A 20,141-nucleotide genomic window follows, 5' to 3' on the forward strand; every position below is an offset into this window, starting at 1 on the left:
TAAAAGCCTGGCTGGGATTCTCCCTTGGGACTATATATCCATCTCTTCAGCCCTGCAGCCAAAGTTATTCATTAATAAGGCCAGCAGAGTGCCCTGCCAAAGGGCAGGCTGGCTTCCCCACTTGTCACCAGGAACTCTGAACTCGAAAACAGGGATCAGGATGTGGTGATGGGCCCAGGAGTCCATCTCCTCCATTAATTGTGTTCACCCCCCACCTGTCCCATTGTTCCCAGCCAACCCAGAACTCCCTGACCCTCCTCCGCATCCCGGTCCCTTGCGCAGATGTTCCTAATTCTGCTCCTTCTGCCATCTCCTTCAGGAGATACTCTTCCTTTCTCCACCACCTTGCTTTTGACCCATCTACTGATCTGTCTTTCACCGTGCCCTGAAAGGATGGGCTTTGTGTTTCGGGTGGGTGGCTGAGCGGGCAGGAGAAATCTCTAGCAGGGAGAGGGCTGGGAGCCTGGGGTCTCTAAGGAGACCCAGCGCAACGGAAAGACAACCGAGAAAGGGGCGTGCGTGTGCGTGTGCGCCTGTGTGTGTGTCCTGCTGGCTCCTTGGAGAAAGAAATGCCTTGCGCTTCCTCTTTAAACTCTAACTCCTCCTTCCCAGCCTCAGCCTCCCCCATCCAAATCTCCCTCAGCAAGAAGGAGCGCCCCAGCCGAAGCCACAACCTGTTTCTCTCCCGCGCTCAGAGCCGCTTCCCTGCCGTTCCGCACCTGCCGCCGTTTTCTCCTTCTGCCCCTTGTTCTCTTCTCCTTTCCTTCCTTCCTTCCTTCCTTCCTTCCTTCCACCCCATTCCCCACTTCCTTGCTCTTCTGTCCATTGCTCTCTTCATCTCCCATCCCTTCCTCCGCGTCTCTGGCTTTTTCCATCCATCCCTCCAGTCCTCCACCCCTGCCTTCCTCTTCTTCCCTTCTTTGCAATCTCTCCCTCTCTCTCGGCCAAGCAGCCATTCATCTTCCGTCCGTCCCCTTTTCCTGCCCTTCATCGACCCACATCTCCCGTTCCCATTTCCCTCCTTTGGGCGGTGGGTCCCCCCCTTCCCCCTCCTGCCCTCCGTTTCTCCCGCACCCCCTTGCCTTTGTGGGTCGGGGCAGTGGGGCTTCCCGCAGGGGGCACCATGGCGCTCCTGAGCTCCCCCACCGAGACCGAGTGCCTAACCAAGCCGCTTTTCTGCCGCAAGGGGGCGCTCCGCCAGAAGGTCATCCACGAGGTGAAGAGCCACAAGTTCACCGCCCGCTTCTTCAAACAGCCCACCTTCTGCAGCCACTGCACGGACTTCATCTGGTGAGAGAGACTGAGCCTCTAATCCCCCCCACCCCCGATTTGCCCTGACCCTTGTGGCCCCTTTCCCACTGTCCCGGCTCGTATTCTCCAACCCTGTTGTGGCTGGGACATTATTCCTTTGCAAAAAGCTGTCTTACATTCATGTTCTTTCATTCCCTTCAGATGCTGGAAAAGTGCAGAAATGGGTAATAGATGCAGAATTTAGCAGGCTGGCCATTCTACTCTCACTTATAGATTTATTTATTGATGTATGCATGTGTGCCTGTGCACGTGTTTTAAGTAAGTTTCTAGTCCTCTTTATGGAGGGCCAACCTTGCTGAAATCTTAAATCAGAAGAAGGTTTGGTTTTTTTAAAAAAAGAGGTGAGGTGGTTGTGCTTCTGTGGGTGTGTAATTTTGTGATAACAAATTAAAAACTGCAATAAATGATGCAAGAAAATGCAGAATTTGGTCAAGTCACAGATTCTGCTGCTCCTTGCTGGAGAATTTAGAAAATGCCAGCACAGAAGGATTTACTTGCTATCCATGCTGAATTATCCAGGGGTCTCTCTATGAGTGCTTCCAGTTACACAGCTCCTAACACTGTCAGCCGAAAGATGTTGAGCGGTGATATTGTCTTTCCATCCTTACAAGATTTTCTGTAGGGATGACAGAATAATATAGAAAAACATGGGAGGTTTGCAAGAGGAAAACAAGCCATCTTAGCTGCCCTGTAAAATTCTATGAATAAGGCAAGAGGTTTGCGCTTAAGGTACATGTTGCTGATAAGGGGAACTTACTGTGTTAATATGTTGCCTCTACTGATCATGCCAAGCCCCAAACTGATGGCTTCATGCATGTAAGTACAGTAAGTCATTTGTCTCTTCCTTCCTTTCTTCCTTAGGTGCCTCTCACCTTGTCATCCTGTTATTCCACTATGTTTTTCTGTAGCTCCATATATTTTGCGGGGTAACCTGGTAGTTTAAAACCTATAACTCTGCTGCTCTAAGTCTGTTACTTTTAACCTCCTTATCTTGCCTCTTGAGGCTTCTGTTCTTCAAATCATAATTCCATATTTCCATTTCTGTTCCAGTCGGCAATTCTACTTCATTGACCCAATAATCCTATTTACTGTACTTTATTCTGATAGTCCCCCAAACCTGGTGATACATTTGGCCCTGCTTCTCTCCCGTAATCTGTGGCCATACCTAATCCAGGTTGATCCCATCCATGATTTCAGTTTAAATCCTTATAGACTGAGCTAAGTACGTCCTTGGCTTCAATCACAGTTCTGCCTTCTGGAAACTAATTCTGTAACAGACTTGGAAAGTATACCAGAATATATTATGCAGATTAAGACAATTTGTGTAAGATGCTTGGCTCTGGATACTTCATCTTATTTCCCATGATTCAAGCACTAGATATTTCTGGTTATTTTTCTGCTTAGAATGCTATCTTCCATGTTATCCTCCATTTTATCCAACGGTATGTAGTTCTGGGGCTGATAAGCACAATGTGAGGCAGTGGGACTGATATTTTTTTAACTTGTCAGCTGATGAACTAGAGATCCATTAAATGCTTTCATGGAGAAGATCATACAGAATCTCAAGGGGCTTTTTGAAATCACAGTAAGAGTATGGGCACCTTTTCATTGGGAAAAATGATATACAACGAACCTAACCTCCTAAATATGAAATAGGGAGCTAGAATCCAGGTCCTTACTTCCTGATGATCTGTGTATCCCTTTATACTCCATTCCTACATGGCAATTCCAGCTTTCAAAGTGGGTGTGACAGATAAAATAAGAAGGCTATGCTGTATGCAGAGAACAATGTGACCTGATTATACCTTCCTCCACGGGCCATCCCTTGGACAGCATATCTGCAGTGGGAAATTGTTTCCAGAATCCAGCATGTCCTTGAATTCTCCCCGCCCCCCCCCCCAGCCTCCATCAAATAGTGACAGCCTTCACACATTTATTTCCTCTGCTGATAATGGACAGAGATCTTGAAATGTGGAAAAGGCCAATAGATGGGTGCCAAGCCTCTGTGGGTAAGGATGGCAGAATAAATCAGAAAAGCTGGACTGGTACCTGCAGGCAAGGAGCACAGGAGTGTGATTTTCACTTAAATATCAAAGACGATTATGTGATTGTTAAACTTCCCTATCCCCTCTCTCATCATGCTCCTCTCAAAGCAGGATATGTCCTTGCTATGACCACCACTTGTCTAGTTCTACTAACTTCAGCCATCCAAGATCTCTTCTACACTTAAATGATACAGCTTGGGTTGTTTGATGCCTCTGAAAGCCTGAACTATCTCCAGATCATTTATTTGATACTGCCTCCCACTGTTTCTTCCAATGAGCATTTAGTACCCATCCACAACTGAGACAAAAACTTAGAACAGGACAAAGTGATTTGGTGCAACGGTAGCAGCCGTTCCCTTCTCATGGGATCCCTTTCACATCCCACCCTGCAACAGACTTTCCCAGGATTTGCAAAAGTCATGATCTGTATAACCATCGTTTATTGAATGAACTACCGTTTCACCCTACATGTCTACTAAAGTTGGGCAGCCGGTAAATTTTAATAATAATAATAATAATAATAATAATAATAATAATAATAATAGAAGTAGAATGACTACATCAAAAGAAAGCAAAGATAGTACCAATAGTTACAGGTGCCTTGGGTGCAATCCCAAAACATCTGGAACACCACTTGAACACCATCGGCATTGACAAAATCACCATCAGTCAATTGCAAAAGGCAGCTTATATCCTGTGACGCTACCTTTAACGCCATCAAACAGCAACATCTGCCTATCCCAGGTCCTTGGGAAGGATTCAGTAGGTGGATAAAAATGCCAAATCCAGTCTAAACATCTGGCTGACTGTGCGACCAACCATAATCTAAAATAGAACAAACCACAGTAAGACTTAGCATGCTATGTACATCAGAGCATTTTATCCTTACTGAACATGTTCAATTCTGACTGGATTGTTTTTTTGTGGGGGGCTGATTTTTCTTAAAAATGTTTGACTCTGCAACCATTGAGGTTCAGCCAGGCATGCTGATGACTCCCTCTTCTTTCACAGATACTTGTAGTCACTTTTTTATTTAAAAGAAAGCAGCATTGGAGGCTAAGAATGTCAATGGAGAGGGTGTATGTGTGATGGAGAGGGAGAAGAGAGAGAAGTGTGTACAGTATATCTATATGAACATATGCAGTTTAAATCTTTTCATTGTAGAAGTTTTTTCCAACTAACTTCTCCAGCAGCATTTCCCACAGGGTGGACACAAAAATCAGAGACCTGTATTGTCCATCCTCTATTGGCCGAAATCATTTTTAGGGCTGGAATGCAATCCTTTCCTCCCCCTTCCCCCATTAAAACTATTACCCATGTTGCTGCTTGACCCAGAGAGCAAACTTAACAGTTCATCATATGAGTACTTATGCGTTTTATCTTACAAGGCCACAAGCAGCTATGTACATAGATTGCATCTGTTTTTCTGCCCCAGCCCAGATCCAGATCTCTCCTTTTGCCTATCAACTGCCACAATTTACTCAAAGATCCTATCATGGATTTCTTGCATCCTGTCCCAAATGGCCCTCACGCTGTGTATCTTTTCTGTTCCTTTACGCCAGTGTTTCTCAACCTTGGGAACTTTAAGATGTGTGGACTTCAACTCCTAGAATCCTTCCCTCTTTTTTAAACTCACCATGAAAGGGGAAGCCATTTAGATTTTTTATCTGTGCAACAACATCTCTTGGGCCAATGTGCTAGAGCAGTGTTTCTCAACCTGGCTGGGGAATTCTGGGAGTTGAAGTCCACACATCTTAAAGTTGCTAAGGTTGAGAAACAGTATCATCTGGAGCACCCCTGTAGCTCTGAGAGTTAGCATCAGGCCTACGTTGAACCTTTCGTCTTGGTTCGTGACTCACCTCGTAGACAGCATAGAAGCAAGTTTTTGTAAGGATCAACACTGCTGACATGGCAACATTTGCATTCCAGTTGGGGGAGTGACAACTGGGATTGGCCACTTAGACACCAGTTCTCACCCTCCTATAACCCAAAGTTGGTGCTCAAAGGGATCTATAGTACACATAGAACCCTTTTATAGTTTGAAACTCAGGTAAATATAATGAAAGGTGGAGGACCCTAAAAACCTAAGACAGAGAAGAAAGGATGGCTCACTCAATACTGTAGTCCAGTGTTTCTCAACCTTGGCAACTTTAAGACGAGTGGAAGTCCACTCATCTTAAAGTTGCCAAGGTTGAGAAACACTGCTGTAGTCTGTAGCACAAAAAATGTGAAATGTCTGGCTGCAGTCTTTTGCATGTTTCCAGGAAAAGTCAGTGGAATAGATTTTCAGCGAAATGGCACAGCAGTGAACTTTAAAAGAGAAGACTGATAAAGGCAAGAGAAAACAAAAAACAGTTTCAGTTGGCAACAGCCACACACAGGAAAATGCCCGGGCCAACTTTTCCTAAAAAGGTGGAAGTCTGAATGGAAATTTACCACCGCTTTGACTTATTTAAGGCATGTATACTTTGCTCTTTTGCTGGAAAGAAGATCAATAAAAACAGGATAGTTCCTGCCCTCGGGTTTACAAGCCCCAAAAGACATAACACAAAAGGAAAAGGTGATGGGGAGGGAAAAGGGGGGAAATTCACTCTTAACTGTATCAGTTTCTTATAATGACTACTTGTAATACCAGGAGAAGTTACTAGTGTTCTTCTCACAAACAGTTATAATGGAAACCAGCAAAATTGCTGGTTTCTTTGCTGCTTGGTGACAAAGGGAGATGAAACGGAGCTCAGTGAAAGTGGTTGGCTTCTGAGCAGGGCTTGTGGTCTCTCGGCTTTCCTTTCCGCAGCCTTGTAACATATTCTTGGAAATTTAACTGGCACAGAAGATGAAACATGCACGAGGGGTTCAGTTATTGACTTTAAAGTGTAGCTGGAGGGGCATCTATTTCAGCACTGCCTTCAGATTATATAGAAATTGTCATGGTTTGCAGCCAAATAAACAGATACTCTTGCGTGCTCGTCCATCTATTTAAATACGTTTCCCTCCAACTTTCTTTTTCTTCTTACAAGCTGCTAGAAAAAAAATAACCCGTAGCCTATTCTTATAGCTTTTACAGCCGCTTTATCTTCAGATAAAAGCTGGTGAAAAAATGTTAAGGTGTGGAGAGCAGCATTATCACCTTACTTTAAAGTAAGTTAGTGTGAATAAGACAGGAGCAGTGCAAACTACACACCACACAGGTGCACGCACGCACACAGACGTGCCAGCTGATTTTGGCATCGCTTTTCAAAAGCATGCATGCCCGAGCAAAAATAAGAATCATCTAAGTGAAACAAACATCTGGCTGTATGACAGATCTGGAATGATAAGAAAATGCTCTTCCACTTACTCCCACATGAAGAACAGTCCAAATAGTTGTGTTTTGCTATTCTGTGGAAATCTTTAGAAAAAGGCAAAAGATTTATAAAATCTGAAAGGAAGCCAAAGAGAAGAAAAACTTTATTCTTCAGTATCTCTTGAGGTTATTGAACAGGGTAAATGTAAGGGGAAGCTTGAAGGAAGACCTAGTTAAGTTGTAAAATTGTATATTTCCCTCCAAGTAAATTATGGGCAGCTCCTGAAGTGACCTCCACGTAACAGGCTCTTCCTTATGTAAACAAACAAGCAAAAACATCCTTTGATTAAATCATTATTCTTCGTCCTTTATATTAAAAGAACAGGGGCCACACTGACTCCCTCGTATGTCTCTATAGCCCAGCAGCGGCTGTTTGATCTAGAATGCAGCTGCTAAGGACAGAATCGGAAATGTTCAATATTCACTGCCCTTGAAATGTGAACGAAAAGCACACATCTTGCAACCACAGGAGGAGCAGGAGATGTTACAAAAGCCACGAGGTTTTTTTGATGTGGTTGCAACAGCACTACAACTGCAGATTCCAGTTGCTGCTACGTTTGTTTTTAAATTAAATTTGCTGTTTGCAAATGTGCAGAAGTCTGGATTGTTTTGTTTTTTTAAAGCAATTAATACCAGAACAAATATATAAATAACACTTTTCTATCCAGTAATCCCTTGGGAGAAGCAGTGTACGTAGCCATCCGTCATTCCCACAGGGATTGACCCCTTTATCAATTTCACATCTAGTCTTATCAAGGAAACCAGTCAAGTCAATGTACTTAGTTTTGCAACGTTTTAAAAAAATCCTTGGTTTGATTTTCTCGGCTTATAAAAGTAGTGTACAGGGCAGTGCATGGAAGCTGGAGTTGGGTGAAAGAAATTTCATAACATCAGCCAGGGAGAAAATTGATTTTTGAGAGGGAAAACATTGTCAGGAGGGCTGGGTGGAGTGCAGTGTGTGCAATCTGTTTTTAGTGAATAATAAATTGATGGATGATAATCCAATAGCAATAATTTTAAATTTATTATAGCCACCCACTCCAATAGACTCTGGGTGGCTTACAAATACAATAAAACAGTTTCAGTGTTTTTCAAACTTGGCAACTTTAAGATGTGCAGAATTCTGGGAGTTGAAGTCCACACATCTTAAAGTTGAAAAACACTGGGACGTACAACTCCATAGGCAACCTGGACTGAAATAAACAGCACCAATAAATCAAACCAAACCAGGGACCCTACAACCGCAGGCCTGAGACTAAAACCAGGTCATGAGTGCTTTTTGGAACCCTAGGAGTGGGCGCTGTCCATATCTCTGGGGGCATGCTGTCCCAGACATCAGCTGAGCGATGTCTTAGGAAGAAAAGGAGGTCTAATGTAGACTCTGCCCCTGAATCCTTTATCATTGTAAAGTGGGTGGTGGAGTAGTAGTAGGAGTAGTAGTATTTTCATGTGGTATGTGCTTATACCCTAAGTCAGTGTTTGCTGGCTGGGGAATTCTGGGGGTTGAAGTCCACACGTCTTAACGTTGCCGAGGTTGAGAAACACTGACTTAGGGTACCAAGCCATGTAAAACCTTAGAAACGCACCCTGGAGTTTTTAGGAAGATTGCTAACAGTTAGAAATGGAGAAATCAAACCACCTTTTTCCCATGAATCTTTGCTTTCTGAAGGGAAAATGGAATTTAAGTCTGTCTTCTTCAAAACATTTGTCAAATCTGCAGAAATAAGCCCTATTTTAATTGCTCCATTCCATTTTCTTAAGGTAACTGGACAGAATCTGTTGGATTTCTGGAGATAAATTAGCTGTCCTTGATCAACTATTTAGAGACATGTTGACCTGATGTGGAAGTAGTATGCAATTCCCAGCAGAAAGTGTATAAGAAATGATACAGTAAGAGCAGCGACTCATTCAGAGACAGATGAGCAAACTCCTTTGGCATATGGGCAGTTTCAGCCAACGGGAAGGCTGTGATTATTTAATTGATTTATCTCACGGCATAGCACAGTTACAGTTCAAATCTTTGCTAGTGATGATTAATATGGAACCAAGGAGATGGTTGATTCATAGTGCAATCCATTTTATGTCTTTCCAGAAGTAATTCTCATTTAATTCAGTGAAACTTTCTTCCAGGAAGATTCATATAGGATTGCAATTTTAATTAAAAGGAGGACCAGCTACTTCTCTATCACAGAAATCTTGCCCCCCACATCTGCAACCTTATTTATTATGCTATTTTCCCCACCTCAGTCCAGAAAGATGCTAGACAGTTTACCGATAACGAAAAACATACTAAAACAACAGGAGTAAACAATCATAAATTACGGTAATAATGGCCATAGTTTATAATTTCCATTAATACATTAACTAATACAGGCCACGGTTCAATCCCAAAGGCCCTCCAGATTTTTACTAGCTTCCAGGAAGCCATGAAAGATGGGGTTATGCTTCTCTCAGGAGACAAGCTGTTTTATAGGGTTGCTCCTACAGACTAGACCTTCTCACACTGGACCTCCTGGTAGGTGTGAATCTCATGCTGCTCTTCCCTCATAACAGAACTTCTGTGCCTTTCATCAGTGTTTCTCAACCTTGGCCACTTTAAGATGCGCGGACTTCACCTCTCAGAATTCCAAACATGCTGGCTGGGAAATTCTGGGAGTTGAAGTCAATACTTCTGAAAGTTGCCAAGGTTGAGAAACGCTGCCTTAAATCATAAGAGGGGCAGCCCTTGCAGGACAAATTGGAGAGCCAGAATGCCTGGATTCACTTTCCATGATGTGGCTTCAGCTGCGCAGCATGTCCCCTCCCCGCTGAGCTGCTGGGGAGGGGGCTTCACCAGAGCAGATGGAGTGGGTTAAACCTGCAGGTCAGAGGTTCCCCAATCCTGCTTTAATGTCTGCAGACATCCAACAGTTAAACTTTATCTTGGACTTGAGGTGAGGTGATGAACAAGTTGGATGTTGAACGTCGACAGTGTCATCCAGCTTCTGAAGGCACCTAGTCTCTATCAGGAACGGTGTTTCTTTCTTTCAGAGAGCTAAGAGGTTGTTTAGAAAATGTATGAAGCTTGGAGAAAATGTAGTGTTATGGTACATGACAAGAGTTCTGGTGAACCAGGCAAGGGGGCCATGTCACACTCAGGAGAAGAAGCTGGGAGAACTTGCTTTGTGGGCTCAAGGCAAACAGCCGTAGTTCTTGTTCTTGCAGCCTTACTAAGAATCCAAGACCCTGCCATCTAAATTCTTCGCAGCATGATGTTTTTAATATCTTGTTATTTCTAAACTTGATTTACACCTCCTCTGGCAGCCCAGATTGCTTCCCTCTATAGGACATACCATTTAACGATGCATCACAAGGTACCATGTGAGATTCTTTGTGCTTGGCTTGCTTAAATGCTTGCAACCTCATTCTTCTAGCCTAATGTTATTTGTCTTCTTCCCTTGTTGGAATTGCTTCTGTCATAACCTGCTTGGCTTGTTTATTCCTTCTGTGCATTTCTAAATATAAATCCAAGTGCTGAAACTTAAGATGGGGGAAGCAAGTACCATAGCCAGTACTGTATTTTGATAAGTGCAGAGGAGATAGAGATAGAGATAGAGATAGAGATAGAGATAGAGATAGAGATAGAGATAGATAGATAGATAGATAGATAGATAGATAGATAGATAGATAGATAGATAGATAGATTTCTCCTTGTGTGTTGACATAAGATTTGCCAACTTAACATCCGTCTGCCTGTCTCTCTAGCTTTTGATTGATCTCACTAGCGAAATGCTAAAAGAACTGGCTTCTAGTTGCCAGAAATGGTGACAAGGAGATGAATTTGACTAGCTGACTTTTTATGTAGCTCCGAATGCTGGGATCCTTGCTGTACATAACAACGCAGGAAAAGCTATGCTAAATCATTCCAAAGGCCTATTGCATCTAGTATTCTGTTCCCACAATAGTCAGTGGTGTGTGTCTGGGAAACCCACAAGCAAAACTTGAGGTCAGTGGCTCACCTTCCTGCTTGTGTCCTTCAGCTCCTGTGTCTTAAGAACCATAATGGAGGAGATACTTAGCCTTTGGGATGACAAGCCATAGATAGCCTTATCCTCCCACCCTGGTTGCTATATAGCTCTAAGCATGCCCCATTGAACACAGTAGGATGTCTAACTAAGCATTCATAACTGCAGTGTTAATCACAGTCAAAGTAGTAAAATGGTTGGTTTGGCCCCATTGTTTATGGAGAGTATGGAACCGTAGGCAGGCTTTATTTCAGATGGATGAGCACTGTCTTATATGGATAAAAGGTGCATAAACCTTGATTTTTCTCAGAGATTTTGACATTTCTGAAGTCCATCTAGCAGCTTCCTCACCTGGTGCTCTTTAGATGTGTTGAACGTCAATTCCCAGAACTCCCTGGTAATATAGGAGTGGCCGTTGTTGGGAATGCATGGAAACGATGTCCAGTATTTCTGGAGGACACAAGATTGGGTATTTTCCAGGCATTCTAACTACTGGGCATAAATATCTTCTCAAGAGTCTAGCAAAATCTCTTCTTTATCTTCCTCCTGTTCTACAGCATACATATGCATTTGTGAAGGCCACATTGAAGAAATGTGCTAGCTCAGTGCTCTTTAAGCAGGCATCCTACGCTTTGTGCAAGCTAACCGTTTCTTTCCCTTTTTCTTTCATGCAGGGGGATTGGAAAGCAGGGACTGCAATGTTTAGGTAAGACCTTTCTTTTGACAATACTCTTGGCGTGGTGCTCTTTTCCTGATTAGAGTGCCACATGGTGTGAAAGCACAGTCATGCGTATGGAGTAATGCAGCAGGATTATACTGTAGGAGGGAAAGGAATTACAGTTCTCCAAAAGAGATGATGTGGGGGCTGCCGTCACACCCCTTGCGCCCAGAAAGCATGGGGCCGGGGAGTGTTTAGCAAGTGATTGTTAAGAGAAGGAGTGTGCTCTGCACATGCTCAGAGATTCTCTTGAGTCGGCTTGGTTGGATCAGAGCAGGAGCATTCTGGGTTCTGAATGGTAGCTTGCTCTTGACTAACAGGGGGTTGGTAAGCAGTAAATGTAGTTTTTTTAAAATGACAGTCTTGTGTCTGATGTCTGCATCTTAAGAGATAGGAGTTACTGGGGAAAAGGCCAAATTCTATTTAGAATAAATTCTCTTATTTGAGTAGAAAAGACTACTATGAGCTGTAAGCAGAGTAAGAGGCAATGTTGGTTAACCCGTGGTTTTTGGACATAGCCGCAGTGGGTGTATTTATCAAGCTAAGGTCTTCCTGAGGGATTGCTGAGACTCAGGAGTGCTCGATGTTGGTGGCAAGGGAGAGCTGAGGGTGTGGGGGCTGGGCCGGGCTGCCTCTAATTTCCCTAATTCCCATTTTAATCAAGCAGTTTATGCGCACACGCAGAGCCCCTGATCCAGTTTTATTGTTTCCCTGAACTACATTCCTTTGTCTATTTTAGGACTGCGAAATGTCTCTTTCATTCTTGTATTTTTATATACAGATCTCTCTCTTTCACCACCCTCGGGCCTGGCATTTCAGGCCAAATCTACCTTTGTTTTTTCACCTGTCCTGTTTGCTTGTGCTCCCTATCAGAATATATATGTATTCGTGTATTCCTGTTTACATTTTGTTCATCTAGAGGGGCTGTTTTATCCCACCAAGACTGTGTAAGACCAGCAATTAATATACCCCTCCCAATGCATGCCGATTGGAGACAATGGGAGTAAATTCCTGTGTATCTGGAGGGTGCCAATTTGGGGAAGTCTGATCTTGTACATATGTCCATTGTCTGCCCTTCCAATGATAGTTCATGTAGTCCCCTTTTCCCCCAAAAGGCCACTGGCAGTAGGACGAAATGTCCAACTGTGATAAAGATCTTTTCTATATTTTTTCAGACTATGTAGAAGGTAACCATCCAGATGCAGGGTGAATATGTCAACATGTGAACTGGCCTTGTGTGGTGCGTTACTAGCTACCCTGGGAACAAGCCCCATACCTACATTTTCTTGGCAGATATGTTTGACCCTTTCTCCCACCGAACTTCGGTACAGTGCCAACACACTGTTTTCCACTTGGCGCCTTTCTGTTTCCCTGTTGTCAGCTTCAACTGCCTCTTTGCTCCTGCAGCATTAAATCTCAACAATTAGAGGAACTAGAGCAGTGTTGTGCAAACTTGGCTACTTTAAGATGAGTGGACTTCAACTCATCTTAAAGTGGCCAAGTTTGGACAACACTGAACTAGAGACTCTGTGTGGTCTGGCCAACCAACACTGAGTAAAAGTGGAAAGGTATGCAGCACCATAGCTACGTATCTAATTAGATGGTTTAGTTAGGTGCAGAGATCTGGGTATATGCCAGATCATTCAAAATTGGAAAAGTTAGACTCATTTGATGAGAGCTAGAGTAGAGGAATAAGAATGGAGTGAGAAATGAAATTTGATTGGCAGGAAAAGATCCAGGAAAAGGGTTGCTCACTTTAACAGCTATCCTAAGACTAGGCCCCATGAGGATGGACGTACCTACCAAACATTAGAAAGCAACGGCTAGGTTCACACCAAAGGCTCAATGACCACTGGTCAGAGATGCTGTAACTATAAGGTTCTCCAGTTGAGCTGGAGCTAACTAGATGACCTCAATGCCCTGCTTTTGTGATAGTATATTATTTTATGCACACCTTTTCCCAAGAAGCAATTAAGCTATAATGTCATTATTTAGTCTGAGATTAATGCATTGTGAAAAGCCACTATTTCAGTTTGTAATCCATGGTTTATATCTTAGCGTTATATGTGAATCAAACCACTATAGCTTGTTCAACAGTGTGGTTAAACCAGGGTTTAGCACAATGTGTGAACCCAGCAGTGAGACACTTCAATTATATTGTTCCTAGCATCTTAGCTATTTCCAAAACTAAGAGATTGCAGGTGGCAAATTTCAGTTAAACGTTAAGCAAAGGTGATTTCTTGTTCATGGAGCTGGTAAGAACTGTGGGACAGTATGGCTTTAGAAGGTGATCAGATCTCCTTCACTGAAGGTGCTGAAGGAAAGGCTCAATGACCACTGGTCAGAGATACTGTAACTATAAGCTTCTCCAGTTGAGCTGGAGCTAACTAGATGACCTCAATGCCCTGCTTTTGTGATACACCTTTTCCCAAGCAGCAAATGGTAACCCATGAAAGGGATCTAATTTTTAGAATCCCGGCAGATGAAAGTGAATCAAATGTAGTTTCTACCAACACATTTTTTTCCCTTTTACAATCATTTACGTGTAATATTTTTTCTAATTCCTTGTGGAGGACCAGAGGAAGAAAGTCCTCTTAATTATTTTCCTTTCAGAGATTTTCCTGCTGAGCTATTTTTCATCCCACAGTGGGGGTTGGGATAGAAATCTATATATTTCCTTCTACTGCAGACAGAAAGAAACATCTCCCCGCCACCGGTTTCCCGTGAAAAATTATAGCTTCCCATCTACATTTCACAAAAGAAAGGCGGGGGAATGAGGAACGGGGTGGGAATTACATGCAGCTTAGAGACACGCAGCTAAGGTTTCTTCGTAGATAAGGCACAAACCCACTGGAGTTGCTTTTATTATATATTTTGACTGGGAATGGCGAGAACGTTAAAGGAATGTTCCTGCTTGTGCATAGACATTGCACTTGACTCATGAGATACGTTGACCCCCCTGCTCTCAACATCTCTAACGTCTCCACTTTTGTATGTCTAATATATACAAGCAGCTCTATCTTGTGCACGCTCAGCCTCTTGCATATGAACAGGTGCAAAAAAAATCCTCACAAATATATAACTCTAGTGGTGTGTGGGCATGCACATTTTCTCAGGCATGGCACTTTCTGCCCGTGTGGTATTTCCTTCTTTGCCCATTACACAGAGAGTTAGCCCCTTTATAGTTACACCTGAGGATTTAGAAAATCTCCATCCTTCAAAATCACTTATCTACACAGCTTCATATTAATGGTCATCCTACTCGGCCTCTTTCCATGTTACTCAGGTTCAGCTCCCCTCCCTCTCAGTAGGCATTGGGGAGGTGAGCCATCTCCCCTTGCCCCCTCCCCTGAACTTGGATGACGTTCTAGAAATCACTTCCTAGACCTGATGGTTGCTAAGAAACCACACTAGGGCTGTCAGGGAGATCGCTAAGCGACACCCTCTCCTCACTTGCCAATTACATCACACCTGCCAATCAACCGTGGTCCCCTCTCACTCCAAATGTGCATGGCTCAACTCTGCCATAAGCATCTGAGCATCCAGATGCTCTCACCTGTTTTGCTCTCCCAGATCGTCTCTCAGCAAGATCGACCGCAGCCCCACTGGGCAACTCTCCCCTCCCAGCTCTCATAGACCACCACATTCCCCTCTCTCTCACATGGCTTGCACATCACGCTTGCCTTGCGCAGGCTGGAGGCAGGAGACCCACATACAGGGGGGCTTCGGCTAGGATATCTGTTACTATGGGAACCCAGAGATGTTTACAGAAATGGCTCAGCCAAAGATAGGGATTGGGGATAAGGAGGGGGAGCTAGTGAGGAGATCCTGATGCTGGCTTGTTCCTAAGGTATCCCCTGCAGCTTCATGTACAAGGAAGAGCAGCAAGGGTCAGTTTCGTTTTGCGGCACTTTAAAAACCCCAAACCTTGCAACAATGGGATGTCCCCTGCTCATTGCTCTGGGTCAAGTACCTGATGAGTTTGCCTGGCTAGAAATATACTTGTTTTGGGGTGGGGAGTGCTTGGCGAGGGGAACAATAGAGGAAGATTGTGATCTAGTGGATTATATAATAAACGGTCTCAGTCCAAAGAGACAGGCAGGTTAAAGCTGGAGTGAGAGGTCCAAAGCCAAAGATTCCTGCTGTTTTCCCATGGATGCTTCCAGATAAAGCTTTTAATCTGCAGCTGTTCTGCCTCATTTGTGGAACTTTTATGAGGGCCTGGAGCAAATTGTCTTTTGTTTGTAACCTTCCTGTGTTCCCCCTCCCCCCTTTTTTTAATTTACCACACAAAATCTGTTAAGGAGGGAGGCTTGAGTAACGGCAAAGTATCTTTTGATTAGACAGCTAGGAACTCTCCATCTGGAACCACCCTTTGCAAAAATCTTCTCTCCTCCTGCCTCCAATTTGGTCCAATCTCTTCCCCCGCTGAGCTGGATACTCATAAATTGTCCCTGCTTGTTGCCATAGAGACCCATCTTCCAAATCTCAGGCCTAAAGCTGCAGAAGGCAGAAGAGGTATTGGGGGGGGGGGGATGTAGGTGAGAACAAAATCACTCTCTCACCCCACACCTGCCCTCCTGGATTAGCATCTAGGCTTTTCTGTCCACAGAAAGCCCAAGCCACAGGTTCCGGTGGCTTGCATTTAGCAGGAGACTCAAGATCAATACCGTAAAATATTTGCTGACTTGCAGACAAACAACTGCAGGAACCACTTGAAAACGTCACATCTTGCATGTTTGCTCATAATTCATGCTTTCTGAGCAATTTGGTGTCACTCTCAGAATGTCTTTAGGCCTTTTTAAGTTTCATCTGCCAAAATAGCGTCTCAGATATAGCCCTGTATTCTTGGAATACCTTTTAAAACTTGGTTTTTGATATAAGCAAAAACTGATGCACGATCAAGCAGGGCTAGTCTGGAAGTTGAAGAACAGGATTCTTATACGTGCACAGAGACCTCAGACAGATCTGTCTTGTGAATATAGTACTATGAATTATGCCTCCATTTCTTTTTTTTATGTCTGGCACGACCTTGCTTAGGTTTTAAAAGGATTGTTTCCTTCCCTTTACTGTTTCAGTGAAATCTTATGGGTGATAAAAGGACTCTTTGGAGCATGTAACATGGAGGACAAGATTGTAATTGCATATATTTTATTGCAAATATTTTCAATTCCTATCATTTTCAGTTTTTGATAAAAATAGCTGAAGAGATTGGAGACCCACTGCCTGTCAGGGCAGATAGTAATGAACTAAGATAAAGCAAGTTCACATCTCTCTGATGTCAGTTTTTAGAAACATCTGTAATCGTATCCTAGGATTCTTATAATAATTTTTTTCTGGCCTTCCATGTTCTTCCCCATTGTTTCTTTCTTTTACTGCTCATTCCTTTGCCCAGTTGTTTTCTCCATGTCAAACCTATATTTTTCAACAAAATTTTTCTTCTCTGTACCCTGTCTCAGTATGCAGCTTTGTCGTACACAAAAGATGTCATGAATTTGTCACTTTTGAGTGTCCAGGAGCTGGGAAAGGACCCCAGACAGATGTAAGTGCCTTTTTTGTTACAGAATCCTGTGTCTTTAGAGAGAGAAGTGAGATTCTGGCGAGTAAAATATTTTGGGGAGGGTTTGAAACTTGGACTTTGGGTCTCTCCCCCACTCCAGGTGAACGTCCTGGTTTCCTTGCTATTTATACTGCTGACAGGGAGAATGGATATCTTCAGGCAGCTGTCATGGTCCTATTTCTGTTGTCCTTGGCCTGAAATATTAGACAGTAAACCAGAAATGATGGGAAGATTTGCCTCTTCTCTGTAGATACACAAAATTTACCAGCTTTTTTCAACTGCATACAATTTGGAGTATACAAATTTACACAGCCGTTCTGAATACAGAGGCAGAGATTTATGCTATGCAGGTGCAGATGTCTCTTCCTGTGTGCACCCACATGTACTGCTGTGGAGAAACAAACAGAATCCCCTCTCACCCCGATGGGTGGTCTGTGTCTTCCTCAATCTCGGGTCCTCTACCAGAGGCCTGGGAGTTTGAGGGTTCTGCGCAGAATCTTAGCCGTTCCTAGCACTGCACTCTTCTGGACAGAGAGCTCTGATGTTGTTCCTGGGATCTGTTGGAGCCCCTCTCCCAGCTCAGGAGTCACAGCCCCGAGTGCTCCTACCACCACTGGGATCACTTTGGCCTTTTCTTTCCAGATCCTCTCTAGTTCCTCCTTCAGGCCCAGGTACTTCTCCAGCTTCTCATACTCCTCCTTCCTGATGTTGCTGTCACTTGGCACTGCTACATCTATCACCACCACTGTCTTCTGGTCCTTGTCTACTACCACAATGTCTGGTTGACTGGCCAGTATCTGCCTGCCTGCCTGGATCTGGAAGTCCCACAGGATCTTAGCCCTGTTATTCTCCACAACCTTCTGTGGAATCTCCCATCTGGGCTTGGGAGGATCTAGACTCCAGCCCATACTCCTGTATACATATACTGTATATAAAACAAACAAACTCTGGGCAGCTAACTATGATCAACAAAAAACAATATAAAACCCCTATAAACTAAACAGTAGGATTAAAACAATAAAAATACAGTAACCGAGGCACCGAATAACAACTTCATAACACAAACTGTACCTGTATTGGGCTCATCTAACATCCTGGCCCAGCACTGGTGAAAAAGCCAGGTCTTCATGGCCTACCGGATGGCCAAGAGGGTTGGGGACCTCACTTCTTAAGGGGAGGCTGTTCTATAGGTAATGTACAGTTTGAGGCCCTTGTCCTTAAAGACAAACCCTTTAAGCGTGCCACACCCAGTTAAAGTCCTACACACAAATATATCAAACTTTAGTCTGCTTTATGTGCTTTTCAGATTAAGTATTATCTTGCTCTTACTGTTGAGCAGGTTTTGATGCTATCAGCCATGCAGTGTTTCCTTATCCTTTCTGTATTTCTCTATGGTGAGAAAAGTAGTATATAGACTTTTTAGAGATGATGGTGGGAATTCAGATAAAGCAAGACTGCTGTGGTTTTCTGGATGTCAAATAATAACGGATGCTTGTCTTTGTTGAGTACACGTGTTTATACACTTTCCCTTTCACAGGATCCCCGGAACAAGCATAAGTTCAAAATCCACAGCTACAGCAGTCCCACTTTCTGTGATCACTGTGGCTCCCTCCTTTATGGACTGGTGCACCAGGGGATGAAATGCACCTGTGAGTAAGCATTGATTTTTCTCGAGTTGTGTGATCTATTACAAGAAAAAGAATTAAAATGCTGTTATCTAAACAGTAGAAGTGATTGTCACAAAAAGCTTCTTCCAACTAAGGGCTGCTGGGGCATGGAGGAAGTCCCCAGTTCTAATATTATATCCCTCCTGATTACACTAGGTAGGCTTAGGTAAACCATATGATGATTAAAACAATAAAAATACAGTAACCGAGGCACCGAATAACAACTTCATAACACAAACTGTACCTGTATTGGGCTCATCTAACATCCTGGCCCAGCACTGGCGATGATGATGATGGTTGGTCACACAGTCAGCCAGATGTTTACATAGGATTTGGTATTTTTGTTCACTAGTCCTTCCCAAGGACCTGGGATAGGCAGATGTTGTTTAATAATATTAAAGTATTAAAGGTATTGTTGCAGGATGTAAGATGATGATTACAGTACTAGTATTGTGTGTGCGTGCGGGCGTGCGCATATATATACATACGTACACACACAATACTACTACTGTAATAATATATAGGAATGACCACAGTATACATTGTTGGAATATATATATATTCATATTTATATATATGAATAACAACAATAATATATAAGAATAACAACAAGAGTATATTATTTTAAGGTGAGGGTCTGCATTCATGTCTGAATACAATAGTGGTAGTATTTTTCTAAAATGTAGCTGCTGTATATAGCACATGCTAGAAAAAATGTACGCTTTCAATAATTAGTAGTTCAGTTTTAGTTCAGTTGCTACGTTATTCATTTTTTAAAGTTAATTCAAACCCTTATTCTTACTTACTTACTTATTTACTTAGCAAATGTATATAGCCGCCCATCTCACCAAAGTGATTCTGGGCAGCATACAACAATCAGATAAAAAGACAAATATAAAAACGAGAAAAAATATATTCATTCCTCTATGTTTGATACAAACTTTTTTTTTTTTAATTATTTCTTGCCTTGGGGGAAGCAGATGTCAAGAAATATCACCTTCTTCCCATTGTCCCCTTACGGCTGTGCTCAGTTTCAAGAAAATTTCAAAACTGATCTTATCAAAGAATCTGATCCAATCGATTTTATGATTCTTAGTGCACGATGCTCATTTTGTCCAGTTTGATCTTATAAAAGCTCTATGCATCTTCTCCTCTCGATATCTCATAAACAGATAGTGTTCTACAGTATAGCACATGGAAACTATGATTGCTCCAAAAACCCATCATAGAAGTAGTTCAGGGGAATGAATTAGATTTTTGTGGGAAGACAACATCAGGAAGATAGGTTGGATATGTGTTGTGAGTGAAGCAAGTTATTAAGCAAGTTATAGGACAGAACATTTATCTAGGGTTACGCTGATAGTTGAAATTCTGTCCACCCAAGTTTTTGATTACTTAGGAGAAAGGCTTGGTTTAGTTTTACAAGGAAGACTCGTAAGACAGTGGGATTGTTATATAGCAGAACTTCTGTATACCTAACCCTAGCCCTAGAT

The 20,141-nt window shown here is 42.9% G+C and overlaps 1 protein-coding gene across 1 annotated transcript in view; it reads left to right on the forward strand.

Annotated features, from left to right (window-relative positions):
• Positions 1-154: 154 nt before the first annotated feature.
• The window catches only part of PRKCG (protein kinase C gamma), a 38,578-nt gene continuing 18,591 nt past the window's right edge, over positions 155-20,141 (forward strand). Inside the window, exons 1-4 of the mRNA XM_015889006.3 lie at positions 155-1,290; positions 11,378-11,409; positions 16,881-16,963; positions 18,519-18,630. Coding sequence (XP_015744492.1) covers positions 1,124-1,290; positions 11,378-11,409; positions 16,881-16,963; positions 18,519-18,630 — 394 coding nt within the window. The 5' untranslated portion in view covers positions 155-1,123. The remainder of the gene's footprint in view (positions 1,291-11,377; positions 11,410-16,880; positions 16,964-18,518; positions 18,631-20,141) is intronic.

This window comes from Python bivittatus, unplaced genomic scaffold, assembly GCF_059951505.1.
Source record: "Python bivittatus isolate LINGU-HERP-01145 unplaced genomic scaffold, Pbiv_v1 ctg000440_np1212, whole genome shotgun sequence".
NCBI lineage: Eukaryota > Metazoa > Chordata > Lepidosauria > Squamata > Pythonidae > Python > Python bivittatus.